Source organism: Lepus europaeus, chromosome 15 (genome assembly GCF_033115175.1).
Source record: "Lepus europaeus isolate LE1 chromosome 15, mLepTim1.pri, whole genome shotgun sequence".
NCBI classification, from domain to species: Eukaryota; Metazoa; Chordata; class Mammalia; order Lagomorpha; family Leporidae; genus Lepus; species Lepus europaeus.
Genome location: NC_084841.1, coordinates 5,098,348 through 5,117,587, shown reverse-complemented (window position 1 = coordinate 5,117,587; position 19,240 = coordinate 5,098,348). Strand labels below are relative to the sequence as shown.

Sequence of the window (19,240 nt, the reverse complement as noted above, 5' to 3'; positions counted from 1 at the left end):
GCCACCCTGCAGCCCATGGGGCAGTCAGGTACCTGCCAGCAAGGGAGGCTACACGGAGAAGGATGGCGCCTGGGGCCCTGTCCGCTCTTCTCAGGATGCTGGGAGCGACAGGGGTGCCTCTGCCTCATTGCCACCTTCCCTCAGGGTGCCTGGCTTAGGAACCTGGCTACACAGATTTCATACAGGCTCAGTTCCATCTGGTGTGGTGACTGTTACATGCATTACTTAGGATCAAATGACAGTAGAGGCTGATCCGCTGTGAGCACCTGAATAAAATGGAAACTCTGTTGCACTTGCAAATGGTGGGGTTGAAGTTTTGTTCCCTGGCTCTCCACAATCACAAGGAGCCTGGGGGGGGAGGGGAACGTGGTCACAGCAGTGGCCTGCGGTTACTTTTTCTTAAGGGTTCCGGAAATTGCTGGTGCCCAACAACACAATAGCCCTTAAGTTGTCCCTTCTCCGAGACGAGACTTGGACAATTGCCTTTTGGCACTTTTGAACTCTAAACACATTTTGATTTTTCCCAGATGACTGACCCACACGTAATAGAATTTTGCACAACAGAGTAAAGCTATATAGTATAGGAGAGTGGCCAGTGGCACCTGTCATGACCCTTAGAGATGGGCGGGGGAAAAAGAAAGTTATTGAGAGGATGGGGGGAGCAGGCAAGAGATGAACCGGACTGGGGAGGTGGGGACCAGGGAGGGCTGTGACATCTGAGTGGTGGCCTGGGCAGGGCAGAATCCATAGTTCATGGGAAGAGACCAGGCTTTGCTGTTCCACAGATCTGAAGAAGGTTCCAGCTCTGGCATGTTCTAGGGAGAATCATGCCATGTATTTGAGCTGGCATTTCCTCCTCTCTAAAGTAGGACTTCCAAACCGAGGTATGTTTGGGAACCAGCTTACCACTAGAGCGTAGTTGTACTCCAAGCACAGTGTGTGTTAGGAAAAGAGGTGCAGAACAGAGAGGAGGCAGTACACACCTACAGCCAGACCACATTTAACCAGAAAATAAATTCACAGAGGTGGGTGACCAACTGCTGGCATGCATGTTGATGGAGTACATGGCTGAAGGCCCTGACCTCAGGGATGGGGCCTTATATTTTAGGAGGGCTAGGGATGGGGGTGGGGGCAGAGGTAGCAGGCAGAGGGGAATTCCTGGAAGTGGCCTTTCAGGTGTCCATGGGGGGCTTGGGAGCCTGATGAAGAATGTAGGGGTGGAGAATGAAGGCCATAGTTTGTGAGACCCAATTGGGATTCAAGGGCAAAGAATAAATTCCAGTATTTATCTTCTGGGCAATGAGAGAGAATGGCTGAGACTTACGTCCTTGTTCCATCAATCCTGACTCTGAGTATAGATAAGGAGAAGGTGCACTGATTTCTCTCTGGCTACTTCCCACTGATGTGGGGTGTAGACATGAGCCAGGACTTGAGCTGGGAGGGGGGGGGGTCTATACTCGAGATCTGATAGAAGAAGAGGAGCAGTCTAGTGTTGCTCCTGTGAGATGGCTTGAGATAGAGCAGTTATTTGTTCCTGCAAGAACCTTTGGAATGCGTTAATTATACATGGCAGAAATAGCACTATGATTATGAAGACAAAAGGAGATACTAGAGACATTGCCCACAGTGGAAACAATGGCCAAAATGAGGCTGAGTTACCTTGTGGATGCCCCTTATTAGCACATCAATCTGAGAGAGGTGGATCCTGTGGAGTAGACTTGTATGAGGGAGATATAACTAGTTTTAATGAAGTAAAATGCACCCAAGGGGGGTGCCCTTTGAGTCTGGCTGTGGTGGGAGCAGTCAGTATCACCTGGTAGGGCCTGCTCCACTTTGGCTTTAGAGCAGCCTCACTTTGTTTACTTTGTTTTAGATAAACCCAGTCACCAGGTGGAAAAGTAGGAATATAGTCGGGAGGCAGAGGGTGTGCTTTGGGTAGGTGTGTGTCTGCACAGCTCCGTAAGTGAGAGCACGTCTCATTAAGAAGAGGGAGAGCGAGAGGAGGAGGAATAGCTTCGGAGTTCACTGTAGGGGAGGGAACTTAGGTGGAAGAGGAGGCCTTCCATAGAGAATTTCAAACAGGCTAAGCATTAAGGGCCTCTGGGGAAAGAGATCTGATTCTTCACAGAGCCAAAGGGAGGAGCTTCACCCAGTCTAAGTGGACCTGGGCAGAGAGTTAAGTTAGAGTCTGTTTTAAAATTCCATTCATCTGTTCTTTTCCTGATAGGGGGACAATGGGGGATGTGAAATGCCATGAGATGAAGAGAGGCAGATACAATTTGATATCTGGTCTGTTACTGAAAGGAAGCAGGTACGCTAACTCTTGGGACAATACCATTTAATGATATAGTAGAAATGGCAGAAGCTCTTGTTAGTAGTGGGGAAAGCTTCTTCTCACCCTGAGAAGGTGTGCACCAGCACCAGAAGGTAACGTGTTCGCCTAACTGGTGGCGTATGGGTGAAGTCAATCTGCCAGTCCTCCCTAGGAGTGATCCGCGTGCCTGGTGAGTGGGGGTGGCCTGATATGAGAGTTGGGGTTAGCAGTTTGACAGATGCTATAGTTGTGAGATATGTTCGGCATAGTTTCTCATATGGCAGAAGTTAGGTGTATGTGATTTAGAAAGGTGACTTGGAGAGAAGGCAGTGTTCGTTTTTCATCTAGAAAGCACCATGAGTCCTAGTGACGCCCCTTGTTGTAGGAACGGAGAGAATCGAGCTCTGACTATATGGGAGCTAAGTTACAGAGAGAAGATGGGATTGTTTCCCCAGGAGCAGCTGCTTCAGCTGTCAGATCAGCCTTGTTGTGAGCTTCAGGTTGTTTACCTTTCTGGTGTTTTTTGCAGTGAATAATAGCAGCTTTTGTTGGCAGCTGGGCCGCATCACGAGCTTTGATCAACTTGCCGTTTATTGCAGGGGTCCGTTGGGCTGTCAAAGCCTCTTTCTTGCCATATCTGGGCAATGGAATGGATGATGTTATAGGCATATCAGGAACCTGTATATATACTGACTGTCTTTTGGCTCAAGTGGAGGCTTGAATCCAGGCTAACAACTCAGCCTGTTGGGAGCTAGTACCTTGAGGTAGGGACCCTGCCTCTATGACCCTATGCAGGGAAGAATAGGAGGTATCACCATGGTGCCCCTCAATTATTGCATATCCAGTGGGAAAAGGAGTTTTAGAAGCACTGCCATCAATGAACCAATCCGGGGCTTCGGGAATAGGAGTGTCTGTGAGGTGGTGAAATGTGGTCAGGGAAAAGTCCAGGAAGTCAGGATAGAAATGGGGTTTGAGGGGATCAGAGACGGTGGTAGGAGGAGAGTAGCTGGGCTGAGAGGAGACAGTGATGACGGGTAACAGTGGGCCGGAGAAGGGTGGCGGGAAGAACTTGGACATGAGATAGTGATATAGATAGAAAATCCCGGTGGTGAGGAGGTCCTGCAACCTGTGAGAGGACCAGATTCGTAAGGGTAGATAAAAGGGGAGCTTCTGGGCCTCAGGTTAGGCTGCGGTGGCCAGGACCCCTAGGCATTGGGGCCAGCCTTGATGAACCCCATCTAATTGTCTGGAAAAATAGGCCTCTGGCATAAGTCTCCAGCCTTTTGGGTCAGGAGACTGAGTGCCCCTTTTGAGCTATGGTTGTAGAGGGGGGAATGATCTAAGTGGGTTAGGAAGGTTCAAGGCAGGTGCTTGTAGAAGAGCCTTTAGGGTTTAGAATGGGGTTTTTAAGGAAGAGGTCTCTTGCAAGGGCTTGTCTAGATTGCCTTTAGTAGCTTCATAGAGAGGTTTAGCAATCAGAAAAGTTTGGAATCCAGGTGCGAAAATATCCCACGAATCCCAAGAAAGAAGAGGTCATGCTTAGTACATATGGAAAAGAAGAGTGGATTGCCTGTTTTCAGGATGGTGGAATTGCACTAGTGTGTGGCATCATGGGAAGTCCAAGAAGGTGACAGATGTGGAAATTATCTGAGCCTTCTCTGGAGATCCCTGATAGCCTTTCTCAGGTAGATCGTTTAAAAGACTAGTGGTGTGTTGGAGACAGGTGTCTCGGGAGGGGCTACACAGGACAAGATCATCAATGTATTGAAGAAAGGTGCTGAAGGACCAGTTATTAGAGGGCAGGCCCTCCAGGCAGATCTGGCCAAAAAGGTGCCCACTGTTCTGGAAACCTTGGGATACTACAGTCCAGGAGGGCTGATGAGTAAGGGGAGCATTGGGGTCAGAACTGGTAAAGGCAAAGAGTGGCTGGGAAAAGGTGTCGAGGAATTGTGAAGAAAGCATCCTTCAGGTCCAGGATAGAAAAGAAAGAAGTTGTAGGGGGGTATTTAGGAGAAGAGTGTGTAGGGGTTTGGCACCTCTGGGTGTATGGGATGGACAGTGGCATTAATAGGTTGGGAGGTCCTACACTAAATGACATCTGGCTTTTTAATCGGGAGTATAGATGTGTTATGGGGGGAGTGGGTGGAAATGAGTATGTTAGCTCAGATGAGGTGGTCTATAATAGGTTTTAGACCTCTATGGTCTTCTGGGCTTAAAGGATATTGGGGAACAGCAACAGTGTTTGTAGGGTCTTCTAGAGAGACATGAATGGGGGTATGGTGAGTGGTGATTTTTGGGTGGGAGGTACCCCACACTACAGGATTAACCAGGGGAAGGGAGGGAATCTGGGGTGGAGAGGTGGGAGAGAAGGTCCATAAAGTGAATTGTAAAGGTTTGTGATTTACTGCTGGTGGGAATGGAGACAGCCCCAAACAGTGGAGAAGGTCCCTGCCTGAGGGGGGTGGGGCAGTTAGGAAGGATGAGAAAGGAATGCCAGAGTTACATCTCTGAAGGAGCAATATGAGGGAGGGGTCTTATCAGGCCTTTCATGCCAACAACAGACGAAGGAAGGAGGGAAGGGCAATATTCACTTAGATAAACCAGCCCCAATGTCCACCAAGAAACTCGCTTGCCAGACACTGTCCCTATTACCCTCAGGTCCCTGGACGCATCTGCAACAGGGGCTGTGGAACCCAGGCCTCATTCTGTGTCACAGATGAGATGTCCTGTCCCGGAGGGGCCGAGCAGAGGGCTGTTCCAGGTCCCCAGGTTGGTAAGCCCAAGCCGGGTTAGGGCTGGCTCTGGGGACGGCTTGAGCGGTCTCTGGGTGTCTGTCTGGGGCCTGGAGGTGCGCCTCATCTCCTGCTGCTCGGCGGCATGCCAGATCCACTCAATACCGATCATTCCAAGTTAAGCTATAGGACTGGGTCAGGCAGAGAACTCCCTTACGATATTTACAGGGATTCTCTGAGAACGCTCCTCAATCTGGCTAAGGTCTGATAGAGAGAAGGGCACAGAGACCCTAACTGGACCTTCTGCTCCAGCTACCTCCCTCAGGGGGAGGAGGGGTTTGGATTGCATGGTTTGGGGATGTATGTGAGGAGATAGGGTGGGGGAAGATGAGGCAGTGTGGGAGGGGATAGGGTGGGGGCAGGAGGTGGGGTGGGATCCGATGGCGGATTAGGTGGGTCTTTCAGAATCCAGAGGCTGAGACTCCTAAATCCCTTGGGATGGGGAATAGGGCAGGAGATCAGCAGGATCAGGGTCACAGAGCAGACGAGGGCGGGAGCGGCCATGTATAATGAGTTTTCCTGTCCTTGGGGAGAACCAGGTAGAGAGAATTCGGGAAGAGGGTGGACCGGCGGCAACTGCTCCTGCTGCCACTGGTGGGGTGGAAGGGGGGGGGGGGGCGGCGAGAAAGAGATAGGGTGGAGTGAGCAAGGGGGCAAATGCCTGAGGTGCTGGCTTCTCAGGTGGAGAGAGCAAAGGGGGAGGTAGAAAGTTCAGGGAGGGATCTAAGCCTTCTTCCTTCTTGAGAACCCGGAGCGAGGAAAATTGAAGGAGTAAGAAGGCTTGGACATGAGAGACTTCTGACCATTTGCCATTTCTCTGTAAAACTACTTGGAGATCAATGGTGCCAATTTCTGGCCACCTCGAGCCATTGTCTAAATCATATTGAGGCCAAATTTTAGTACAGAGATTAATCGCTTCCATTTTCTCTCCCCCTTTAGGCCTAGGTTTTGCAAGCTTTTTAAGAGGCAGGCCAAAGGGGAATTGGGTGAAATGTGACAAATTTTGGAACCCATGGATTAGGGAAAATACAGCCTGAGGGGAGGGGGTCCCCTGGGAAAGGATTACCCCAACTGAGAAAGTTCCGAGTCGTCCTAAGAGAACAGAGAATCCTGGGCTTAGAACAGCATCCCAGTTCTAAGCAAGGGAAACTGACCGAACACCCCAGGCTCTACAAGGGGGGGATGAAGCAGCCCCCCCAAACAACCCAGGTCCAAAAAGGGCGGATGAACCAGTCACAAGGGTCGCCCCAGTGTGCTTGGGGCAACAGAGGCCTCTTACCAATCCAATGGGTTGAGAATGAGAGCTGGCAAAGGGCTCTGGCTGTGTATTCGTTGGGAAGATGAGCGAGTGCAAGTTGGGCTCAGAAAGTGACCAAGGCTGTTCATGGTTTTTTTTTTTTTTTTTAAACAGGGTGGACAGTGAGAGAGAGAGAAAGGTCTTCCTTTTCCATTGGTTCATCCCCCCAGTGATTGCTGCGGCCGGTGCACCGCGCTGATCCGAAGCCAGGAGCCAGGTGCTTCTCCTGGTCTCCCATGGGGTGCAGGGCCCAAGCACTTGGGCCATCCTCCACTGCACTCCCTGGCCACAGCAGAGAGCTGGCCTGGAAGAGGAGCAACCGGGACTAGAACCCAGTGTGCCGGTGCTGCAGGCAGAGGATTAGCCTAGTGAGCCATGGCGCCGGCCATCAAGGCTGTTCTTGACTCGTGTGGGAGGAGTGTCTCCCAGGCCTGTCCAGGTCACTCCAAGGAGGACATCCAGGGGAATCCTGGAAGTTCTACCCTCCCCTCGCCAAGGAGAAGCCAAGTTGGAAATCAAAGTAGAAAGGGAGGTAGAGTTCAGAAGGGGGAGGGAACCTCCGCTGTTACCCAAAAGCTGGAATCTTGGCTCCCTGCATCACACGGGGCACCACAAATCTTAGGAAAAGAGGTGCAGAGGGGCCGGCGCTGCGGCTCACTAGGCTAATCTTCTGCCTACGGCGCTGGTACCCTGGGTTCTGGTCCCGGTTGGGGCGCCGGATTCTGTCCCGGTTGCTCCTCTTCCAGTCCAGCTCTCTGCTGTGGCCCGGGAGTGCACTGGAGGATGGCCCAAGTGCTTGGGCCCTGCACTCGCATGGGAGACCAGGAGGAGGCACCTGGCTCCTGGCTTCAGATCAGCGCAGCGCACTGGCCGTGGCAGCCATTTGGGGGGGGGGGGGGTGTGAACCAACGGAAAAAAGGAAGACCTTTCTGTCTGTCTCTAACTCTGCCTGTCAAAAAAAAAAAAAAAAAAAAAAAGGCAGTGTAGAGAGGAGGCAGTATATCAGTCTAGTGCCAGACTGAATTTATTCAGAGAAAATAAATTCGCAGAGGTAGGTGACCGACTGCCAGTGTGCACCTTGGGCAACACATGGCAGGAGGCCCTGACCTCAGGGGCGGGGCCTTTTTATATTTTAGGAGTGCTGGGGGTGGGAGAGCAGGTGGAGGTGAGTTTCTGGAACTGGTCTTTCCTGTGGCTGTGGCAGGGGGTGGGGGATAGGGGTGGGGGGGATGCTGGGAGCCTTCAAAGAAAGTGAGGGTGGGGTATGAAGGCAATAGAGTATGAGACCCAATTGAGATTCAATGGCAAGGAATAAATCCCAAAGTTTATCTTTTGGGCAATGAGCAAGAATGGCTGAGGCCCATGTCTTTGTTCCATCAGCATGCACACGCCCCAGCTCCAAGGAGCTGCAGCTCTGCCTGGCTCCTTGAACAGCTCTATTTCTGGAAGCAGCCACTTCTGAGTTTGGAAATGTTTACTTTGGAGACCATTTGAAACTTAATCAAGTACTGAGATGCCAGCCATGTTTTAAGTGAATGGGTCCCTTGGAAGAAATCCCCTCCCCTCCACTTTGAGTCCGTTTCCCACAGTTGAACAGTTAATGGGCAGGTGATCCAATTAGTTTCAATGCTGATTCCTCTGTCACTGGTTTTATTGCTGTGACTCTGCAGAGGATCCTCTAGGGACACCTGCCACAGGAAGGCTGGCAATTTCAAGGCTCAGTGACTCCTAAATATTTTTTTTTTTTTATTTTGCAAACAGATTTTCAGTGTAGGTGTCTTTTTTTATTTTTTGCAAACACACTGAAGTAGTTTATTTGTAATGCTGCCAGATACATTATTATAAATACAGCATGACAGGAAACAGAAAAATTGGAGCTATAGACGTCTTTATAAACGGCTCTTTGTCCAATGTTGTCTTCAACAAGATGAGGGGTGTGTAAGAGACTGTAGCATATGACGGTCAACCTAAATTGTGTCATTTTAGGGTGGACCCCGCTCCTGTGGAGCAGCACTGGGGTGGGGGTAGGTTTCAGAAGATCTCAGATTTTAGGTGGTAAAGGAAAAATTGCATGTGTGTCTGCTAGCATCCTGACGTTTGCAACTGAAAGCCAATATGAGTATTTAAAGTCGCCAAAGAAGACATGTTCTTACGTGTTTTATCAAATGTGTTTTATCCACTATGGGTCAATGCTATTTCTTGGTGACTAGATATACAGGGGGATTCAAAAAGTCCACAGAAAATGCATATTATAGGCAAAAATCTATGCATGTGTTTCAAAAGCTTTTGACACCAAAATGAACTCTTGCCTCCCCTTGCGAGGAGCTTTCTGGACCCCCTTCTAAGCAGAATGGTTGCCGTCTTCAGGAAAGCCCACTGCATTGGGGCACAAGAGTTACACAGACTTGATGACAAACTTGGACATTGCTAAACAGACCCAGTGACGCCCTGGAGTTGTAAGGGGCTTGGGCTGAAGGTGCTTCCTCCCCACTGGAGGCTTCCTGTGAGCTCTGCAGGGAGAAGAGAGCTCTGGGGAGGGGGTTCACTGCATGCCAGTGGCCTGGGGATGTGGGCAGCCGAAGTGCCCGGATCACATGTTTTGCACGCAGGACATTTGCCGCTGCTTGGAGCTTAAAACGCTCCCATCAGGAATGGCTCCTGCCAGATTTCGGAGATCGGGTGGTTTGCCCCTCTATTCTTGCCTCCGCCATGGCTCGACCGTGAAACCTGCTACCGAAGCCCCGATTCCTCTGCACCTGTTTTCCTCCAGCGTGACTGGGGAACCAGATATCCCCAGGAGAAATCGTGTTACACAGCCGTGGGTTCACCTCTGATGAGGAGTCGGGTGAGACCTCCACCTGCATCATTGACACTTCCCAGGCGATGCCGACAGTGCTGTGCAGGAACCATGCCACTCGGAGGCCCAGGGAGGCAGAGGATATTGCAAGGTGGGCCCTGACTGTGTGACTCTGATTGCTTGTAGATCCTGTAGTTCATACAGCTGGTGAGCGACGCAGCTCTGGGAAGCGATGAATCTGTGTTTCAGTGGAGTGTATCCCATGCTGGAGGGAGAAGAGGACCATGTGTAGGAGAACTTGGTGAATCGCCCAGAGCTGAGGAAGGGTGTTTGCCAAGGGCATCCGAGGATGGACACTGTCCTGTGGGGGCAGGAAGCAAAGCTACCAGGTGTTCCTGCTGACCATCACTGCAGGTTTTAAACAGGGCCCTTTTGAAATCACGGAAACCCTATGGCCTAGACTCCACGGGTGGCAAGGGAGGGGCCCGGATCACCTGTTTCTTGGTTCTGTTGCCTCTCTGGAGACCTCAGTGCAGAATTGTGATTTACAGGATCACAATGTTCCCGAGGCAGACAGCTGGACAAGCCAAGCTCTGTTTTCAGCTGTTTGATTACGGTTAGGAGTCCGTCCTGGTCCGGCTGTGAAGGCACTGGCAGGAGCAAGCCAGGCACCTGCCGGGCTCTCAGCTCATCTAATCGCGACCCAGCTCCACAAGCTGCCTGGGCAGGGCACCATCCCGAGACGTGTCCCACGTCCCAACACTGGCAAACGTCAGAGGCAGAAATCCGCCTGAGGACTGTGCTTCAGGTCCCGCTGATGAGCGGCTGACGGACTGGTCCCCTCCCTGTCACAGGTGCTGCTCTGAGTTAGAGGGAGGCCAACCTTGCTGTCACCTGCAGTTCTGCTTTTAAACATTAGCTTACACACGAGTCCCCTGTTTGTCATTTGGCAAAGTATTCTTGACTTTGAAAGAAAACACATGAATTTTTCCAGGCCTTCTAACTTTAATAACATATGAACCTTGGTTCGAATCTTCTTGGGCCTCCTTGGGTATAACAGGCAGCTGTGGGACTTGCTTTACTCAAACTGTTGATTACTGAGTCAGATAGCTGGGTCCAGGTGACTCAAAGGCATTCTGCATCTGCTGGTCCGAGCCAACTGATACTGCAGCTAAAACGGGTACTGTTGCTCAGAGAATCTTGTTATTTTTTTTCCTGGAAACGTCTTCTAGAGATGCCAACATTAAGATGGGACCACGGGATACAGTGAGCTTGTTTTATGTGATGATGGATGTCACTGCCAAGTCTGTCCCAATCTGTTATCCAAGGATGTCGTGGTATTGGCTTCTGGCACGCTTATTTGGACACAAGTATTGCAAAAGGGAGAGTGGATGGGAAAGAGGTTGCTTCTGGTGCCACCCATGAAAGAAAGAGAAGGAAGAACAGATACAGGCACTACGAACCAAAGTACATAAAACTTTTAATGAGTTAACCTTACAAAAGACAAATGGCATCAAAACATCAGACGAGTTTGGTACAAAACTGTCCTAGGCGGTGAGGACTCGTTCTGTTGACGGCAACATGCTGCTGGCATGAAACACAGAGCAAGGTGACGAGAGCTGCGGGTCCCAGCTGGCGACGAGACACAGGGTGAGCAGGAACCCCAGGTGGGGCGACGGGATGGGCTTATTCACAAATACTGCATGTCGGAGCAGCACACTAGTGGATGCGGTGGGGGAGCGAACGTATTCTCCAGAAAACATGCACCAGAAGATAATGTACACCCCCTCGTTTTATTGCCTTAAGAATTTGTGTCTGTTTCACTTCTCTGCTCTTTGGACGCTTCTCTTCCACCATGCGTTCCTCTTTGCCTCTGCTTAGGAGTAAGCACAGTGGGAGTGACAGAATGGTGTGGGCACAGGTCAGACGTCGAACGGTACGCCGCCGGGTCACAGAAACAATTCGCGGGAATCCGGAGGGACAGAACAGGGCACGCACACTGAACACCAGGGCCAGGAGGTGCAGTCGGAGTGCGCTGTCCCTCCTGGACGTCCGTCTTCCTGCTCTTCAGGAGGCCACGTTGCTCTGGGAGAGGGACCTTGACATTTCTGTGTTGACAAAGTACGTCTTCAGGTCCCCCTTGCCCTTCACGTTGATGATCCCTCGGCAGGTGCATGTGTACCCGAGCGTCTGCAGGATGAGGCTGGTCTCCTCGGTCACCTGCCGCCACATGAACACACACACAGGAAAATGTGGTTAGCGCCCAAGGCCACGCAGCCCATCTGACCATGGAAAAAGGGCCAGAAGCTTCCTGCCCTTTGACCTGGTTATTCCCCTCCTCACAAATTAGAACGATCCACCCAGAGCAGTGCTGACAGCAAGGTAAAACTCGGGCCCTCCCCAGGGTTAAGTTCACCATGGTGCTGCCGTGGCCGGGCCACTGCCACCAGCACAGAAGCCTGGGAGGCTTAGATGGAGGCCCCAGCTCCAGACCATTGCCAGGAAGGCTTCTGGGGCCATCTGGGGAGTGAACTAGGGGATGGGAGCTTGCTCTGCTAGTTTGCCTCCTTCTCTGCCTCTCAACTAACGTTAAAGTTCCTTCTCTACTGCACGGACTCGAGAGACACACGAGGAAGTCCCCGCTGACACCTGTGGATGGCCGAGACCTCCTGCTGCCTGCCGCTGCACACTTGGTAAGCCAGGACCCCAGCTGCTGCAGTCCTAGTGCTGGCTCTGTGGTCAGATAGCGGCAAAAATTCGGGGTGGGGGGGGAGGGGGAGGGACAGGGACGGATGGCTCCAGTCTCCTCATGGGGAATCGCTGTCCTGGGCTGAGCCGTGAGCTGTCTCAGCTGCAGGACGGGCTGTGCCTTCCTCGGGAAACTAAGACTGCGGCCTGGCCTGCCTGGTGGGTCAGAGGAGCCTCCTACATCAGGCCTTTCCTGGCGTGGAAGATGGGTGAGGAACCCAGGTGTGGACTGAGAACAAGGCCACCATCCCGATGCCCCAGAGGGTTTGTGTGTCGAGCAGGGAGGGGCAGAGAAGGCCCTGGAGCAGGTAAGAAGGACACGGTGGAGGAGGGTGCTCCTCCCACCACATCCTACACAGGCCTTCTGCCCCAGGGGCACCTCAGGCACGTGAATGATGCACTCAGGCCGGGCAGGCTCGGCACAGCCGGGCAGCTTGCAGACAACCCCGCAGGGCTGTAACATGACTTTGGTTTTGGTGCTGGCACTGTCTGGAGCGGTGCAATGGCAGGGGCTGGAATGAGGGCCTGGGTAGGGGCCATGCCAACAGCAGAGAGCCAGCCTCCTTGGCTTGGTGACTGGGCCTACACCACCAGGGAGCAGAGGCAGAAGCGTGGGCAAACCATCAGGGCCTGGGCTTGCGAGAACCCAGGACAGTGCTCGGGGACCCTGAGGACCAAGGTCAAGTCTACCACATGAAGCTCTTGGGGACAGCTGTGGGAAAGAGCTAGAACAATCATTCGCCTTCCTGCCACATGACCCAGTGGCCAGCCCCTAGCCCTGGGGGTCCTGGGGACCCTCCCGATGTGAGAAGGGGAAGGGGGGAGGCAGGTTCCAGGTTCTGGGCACACGTCCCAGGGCAGGGCCGGGCCTGACAGGATGTAGGAAAGCTCTGGGGACTGGGTAAGAACCTAAGAACCCAGAGGTCATGGTCCTGAGCAAGCGGCTCAGATTGCTATCCTTTTCCCATGAAAAAGGATTTCTCTTGGTGGCTGTCAGAATCCCCCAGGCATCCGACTTGTGTACTGCCCCCCACCCCATCCAAGACTTCCTCCGACCCTTTGGGGTTAACTTTTTAGCAGCGGTACTAAGGATGCTGAGAGCCACCACAGGCGCTTGAGTTATCTGTTGGTGTTTGCTAACACCAAGCACCTAGTACTGTATGGTCAATGTGCTAGGGGAGGACAAAACCTCTCTGCCTACTGAACACTGGCCATTCCTCCAGACCTGGGCGGGGGGAAGCTGCCGGGCTCTCTACACCATTCTGTGGGTTTGCATGATGGGTGGGGGGCTGCAATGTTCTTTAATGCAAAGAGCCTGTTTTTCAGGCCCAGGAGCAACTGTTTCATGGTCTCGGCATCATTCCCACCCCAGGCATCTCCTTACTCTTCTTGCACATAAATGGAAATGAAGGGCTATTTGTAGGTACAGTGAGATGCAGCAGCAGCAGGAAACTTGCCCAGCAGTGGCCCTTCCAGCTGCTGAGCCGAGTGACCACACGCAGGCCTGCAAACCTAGGTGACTTGGGATGGGCAGCAACTGTGATTGCCTCCCGGGATCAGAGTGCCCAGAGATGGTGCAGGTGGCTGATGGGGAGTGTGATGACATAAGATTCCCTTTTAGGGACACTTGGGGGCACAACCTCGCATCACACGGGATCTGCGGAAGATTTACAAGCTCTGGGAGGACAGCACCCCACACCCATCCTCTTGGACTGCCAGGGATGCCTGCAGCCAGGGCTTGAGGACTGCCTCCAGGGCTGTGCAGCATTTTCAGAAGTACCACTCACCTCTGGCATCTCCTGTGTAGAGGGTGTGCAGCTGGCCTGCAGGTGGGGCTGGGGGTTCACTAAGGGTGTGCCCCTCTCCCCCCCCAGCATCTTTGTTGCTCAGGTTTGCTGGAGCATCCCTGGCGTTGAGAGCTGTGGCACACCCAGAAGCGTTGGTGTCACTGGGCATGATTGGACTGCCCGGGTGTCCTCCCACTCTCTTGCTGGGCAATGTCTGAGACTACGACCAGGGCTCAGCCTCCAGGGAGAGAGGAGAGATGGGAGATGAGCTGGAGCCAATGTTGCCAGCTCCCCGAATGACCCTGTGAGCAGAGCCAGCCGCCTCTTTGGCCATGGCCAATGTGGGCAGGAGAGCCTGCGGTACTTGCTCTCCTCCTCTCGCTACTTTTCTTCATTGCCTCTGCCTTCTGTCCGTCAGACCTGTGGTTAACTTGCAGCAACTGCTAACTAATCATCTGGGTGGAGGATGGCTACATGCTTAGAAGTCATGTTTATTCCATTCCAGACAAAAAGCTACGCTTTAGAGCGGCCCCAGAGAGTCACGTTGGGTTTAATGCAAAGCCCATTTCTGTTGACTCTGCAGTGGGGTGGGGCTTTCACAGACATTAAAGGACTGTACAGGACCATCATACTGTTAGCAGGTAAGGTTATGGGAGGGCCTTAGCCAAGCTGAGACACACTGGATAGAGACCCATCCAACTCCACAAAGCAGATGCCATGATAAAGCCCTTAGGTGGGTCTGGGGATTTTCACAGCAACCTGCCATTCAGCAGACTTTATCTTCCAGAATACAACACACTAGGGTGAAATATAAAACCTCTGCTTTTTGAGGGTGAGGCTGGTAGAAAGTTCACATAAATACACACACAAACATGCATGGACACAAGACCATACGCGCATGTTCTCCTCGCAGAACAGCCCTTCTCCCTAGGGGTCTGGGACCGTGCCCCAGCCTGTGCGTGCACCCTGGCTGCTGGCAACCGATGCACGGATTTCTTACTCTACAGCACATTAGGCTTCCCTGGTTTCTAGCAATGAAATTGGAATGGTGAAGATACATAATACCACCCAAACAAAACCTAGGTAGCCTGGACTTCAGCAAAGCCCCTCTGTCACTGGATGGAAACATTCCTCTGTGCAAGACAGATGACACCTTGGCGTGCCGTGTGTCACTCTGGAAGCAGACCTCAGAATGTTCTAGTATTAAAAATGTTCAGATAGAATTCTATAATAGATACATTAAGTGGCTATGGATTTGGAGGTTGAGAATGAGATAAAATTTACAAAATTTCCATATCATAACAAAATGGCTTTTGCTGTTAATAGCTTAAAAGCACTAAAATATATTTAAAGTGATAAACCTAGGACCACGTCTACAATCCAACTTAAGAGGGGTCCTCTTCATGATATGCTCATGGAAAATGCCTATCATGAGAAAAAGGATTTCAAATTTTCTTTCACTAAAGTATCTTTTCAGTTTTCCATGACCTTTTTGAAATGCCATGACAAATCTTAAAAATATGTGAATTAAGTGGCAGCACTGTGGTATGTAGTAGGTTAAGTCTCCACCTGTTCAAGTCCCAGCTGCTCCTCTCTGATCCAGCTTCCTGCTAGTGGCCTGGGAAAGCAGTGGAAGATGACCCAAGTGTTTGGCACCTTGCATCCAGCTGGGAAACCCAGAGGCAGCTCCTGATCGGCCCAGCCCTAGCCACTGCAGCCATTTGGGGAATGAACCGGCAGATGGAAGACCTCTCTGTCTCTCCTCCTCATTCTGCCTCTCAAGTCTTTAAAACGAGTTAAACATTTGTTTCTGCATTTGTATTCTCTTGGTTAGCTGAGACTTCCTTTCTTTCAAATACTGGAATGAATGTTTCCTGTTTCTACTGCTGACCCCCTTCATTTCCTCCCCTAACCAAGGGGCTGTGAGCCCATTCTCTGGCCATGCCCCATTCCCATCTCGTTTCTCCACCTGGGTGATCTCTCTCCTGCTCCCACTCCCTAGGCTGTTCCTGCGGGTGCTGCCCATGCCCAGTGATGGTGCCCGAAGACGTCCTAGGACCCTACCAACTTGTGCTCTGTCCACATCTCCTGAAAGGTGGTCTACCTACACCACCTCCATCACTGTGTCTGCCATCCCTACTCTCTCAGCTGCTGCCCAAATGTCCAGTCCTCCCGGAGCCTCCCCTCGTCACACGGACTACACAGAGTCCTGCTGCTGTGGCCTTGGCGTGTTTGCAGTCACACGGCTGTGGCTGCTGATGGTGACTAGGACAGGCACTGCACGAGGGTCGAGTACCGTCGTGTGCTTGCCACTCCAGCTGCAGTGCCTGGCTCAGCACGTGAGGTGGGGGGGAGGGGAAGTGGGTGGTGCATGAGGTAGGAGTCAGCAGAGGCACCTCCTCCCTCCCTCCCCTCTCCCTTGATGCTGCCATCGTCCCATCCTACACTGACCACTGCTCTGTTGCAGCGCTGGAGAGCATTTCAGCGTAGCTTGCCATTTTTTTCTTTTTGACAGGCAGAGTGGACAGAGACGGAGAGAAAGGTCTTCCTTTTTGCCGTTGGTTCACCCTCCAATGGCCGCTGCGGCCGGCGCATCGTGCTGATCCGAAGCCAGGAGCTTCTCCCGGTCTCCCAAGCGGGTGCAGAGCCCAAGGACTTGGGCCATCCTCCACTGCCTTCCCGGGCCATAGCAGAGAGCTGGCCTGGAAGAGGGGCAACCAGGATAGAACCCGGTGTGCCGGCGCCACAAGGCGGAGGATTAGCCTGTTAAGCCACGGCGCCGGCCACCATTTGTTTTTATTTAAGAGAATGTGAATGCTCCCACCTGCTGGCTCATTCTCCAAATGCCCTCAGTGGCCAGGATTGAAACCAGGGGCTGGGCAGTCTACTCAGGACTCCCCCCCACAGGCTGCAGGAACCCAACTGAGTCATCACCCGCTGCTTCCCAGGTCCACATTAGCAGGAAGCTGGGATCAGGAGCTGGAGCCGGGTGTTGAACCCAGGCACTCAGATCAGGATGTGGGCGCCCCAAGTGGCTTCTTCACTGCTGTGCCACCTGCCGGCTCCCGGCATGGTCGCAGCCACAGGTTCTCTTCCCCTGTTGACTTTGCAGTGATTTTAAATTCGTTCTTTCTGGAATATCATTAGTGCACTGTAATTATAGTCACTTGAACCGTAACTGTAATTGATTTCATGAGCAATGGGAGTATTAACATGAAGCAGTTTTGTTTCTCCCCAACCACTGCTTTTAAATTGCCAGATCTTCCCTTGCTCTCCCCTTGGTGGATCCTTGAGCTCCCTGCTCATTTCTGGCCCTCCTCCTTGGAAAGCTCTTTTGTGGGCCGGTGTTGGGCCTGGGGAGAGGAAAGGAGGGTGCTACTACTGTACTAAGCGCTCTGGGCTGTCAGGCAACCACGTGGGTCACCTGTTACTGTTTTCACACATGCCACAGCCATCGCATTACTACAGTTGTGGCGTTGTCAACAGTAACTGCAAAAACTAACATTTCACCACCAAAGAGATTCATGTAAGTTTCACAGTTGACTCTCCTTTGTACACTACTGTCATCAGTATACGCCTTCCGGATTTCCCAAGAGGACAGACGTGGCCCAGCGTGGCAGGGCGGCCTCAGTCACCTGTATCTTGTCCAGGACTCCGGTGCTGTCCATCCTGCTGGCCACGTTGACCGTGTTGCCCCAGATGTCGTACTGGGGCTTCTGGGCTCCGATGACACCAGCGATCACAGGTCCGTGGTTAATGCCTGCGACACACGAGTTAACAAGACTCAAATCCCAGCAGCTCTCTTCAGCAGGAAAGCTGTATGAAGCCAGTCTCGAATCATTAAACAGCAGCCCCAGTCACAAAAATGATTCCTCTAATTCTGTCACCTCAAACGCCCAGACACATTTGCCCTTGTTTTTCAATCTAGACGTTCAGTCCAACTTACACACCTATGTATCATTTTGTAACGACCTGGGAGGCTTTCATACCTAAGTGTGACACCTGCTTTCTCTGTCAGGAGCTGATCACCACAGTGTTTGGCAGCAGCCTCACAGTCCACATCCATTCTGAAGCAGATCTTAATCTTAACTGGCTACTGTGCCCCTGCTGGACTTGGAGGTCACTTGGGCCCACGTCTGGCCAGAGTGACCGGTACTGACAAGCAGCACCAGGAGAGCACTTGCTACTCCCATGCCCCTCAGACACACACACACACACACACACACACACACTTCTGGTGGCCACGACAACTCTGAGGTGGGTGTGGCTTCTTTTTCAGGTGAGGGAGCAGAGGCAGGTGCCATCACCCAGGGCGTAGATGGCAGAGGGCGTTCTCACAGCCATGCCCTGGGCTCCAGGCCCTGCTCCTACCAAGTGCACTCCCCGCAGGCTTGCTGTGCACATGGATCGCCCTACCTGCAGGGCTGCTGCTCTTGACTTCCCAGAGGAAAATTTATCGAATTTAGAAGGCACGGGGGAGTACTTCCAAAAGTTCATGGGAAAACATTAAAAGACCAGCTTATTTTGGTGTAAAAATGAAATGCATGTATGGTGTTTTCATGGTATGGATTTTCCACTAACTTTTTGAAGACTTCCTTGTATGCATCTATTTCAAATGTTTTTGCACCAAAATATCTTTTAATTCGATTTTCCACATATGCTTTGGAAGCCCCATGCATGCCTATGGTCATGATTCCCATTGCTAAACTCCCTCGCAAAGGATCCCCTAATTTGCACTGCTGCTGTAGAGAGTTTTTTTTTTTCTAAAAAGCATTAAAGAATCTCACTATGTTTGCTAAAGAGACATGGGTGGATATTCAAACTTGGGGGGAATTTGTCCCTGGGGAAATGACTGGCACTTTAACACACAGCAGGGGTTTAGATGACCAGCCTCACCTCTGCACACAGCGCAGCCTGAAGGAGGGTACGTGGGACAGAAACCTGTCAGATGCTGACAGCTCAGGGCACAGAAAGAGCAGACGATCTCTTCTTTTTTTTAAAGAGACACAAAGCATTTCTGGGGTTTAAATTTATGATATGCTGACAGCAAAGGAAGACACTAGCTTTACATATCCATGTTTCTTAAAAGCTGAGATCTGTATGTAAGGGAGACTGAAAAATGATCCGGGTGGAAGTTGTCAGAAGAACGCCTTTTAGGTGGACTTACCTTCGACAGCAGCAACATGTGTTGCCCAGAAGACCATACAATGGTCAAAGCAGCTCTTAGAGATCATGAATGGTTGCAAGCAGTGTGCATACCTTACAGGGCAGCTCTGTGCTAATGCTACAGCCCAGGACACACAGGCTTTAAATTAAAATGGTATAAAAGGCAAGTGGAGCATGCTAAATATCAAAGTTTGTTGGAAACATTAGAAATCAAGCTTTCCAAAGAAGTAAAGGGTTGTATATTACTTGAAAGTTGGGTTTTTCTCTAGAATTCAAATACAGTCTGAAAAGCTGTTGCTATTTCAACCCCACAGGACACACACTTGGTGTCCTTGTGGG

General features: G+C 51.6%; 1 protein-coding gene across 1 annotated transcript in view; it reads right to left on the bottom strand.

The window, feature by feature from the left end:
• Positions 1–10,770: 10,770 nt before the first annotated feature.
• ADCY2 (adenylate cyclase 2) overlaps positions 10,771–19,240 on the bottom strand; it is a 398,563-nt gene continuing 390,093 nt past the window's right edge. Inside the window, exons 24-25 of the mRNA XM_062211805.1 lie at positions 17,371–17,495; positions 10,771–11,420 (exon numbers count right to left, since the gene is read on the bottom strand). Of these exons, the coding sequence (XP_062067789.1) occupies positions 11,268–11,420; positions 17,371–17,495 (278 nt within the window). The 3' untranslated portion in view covers positions 10,771–11,267. The remainder of the gene's footprint in view (positions 11,421–17,370; positions 17,496–19,240) is intronic.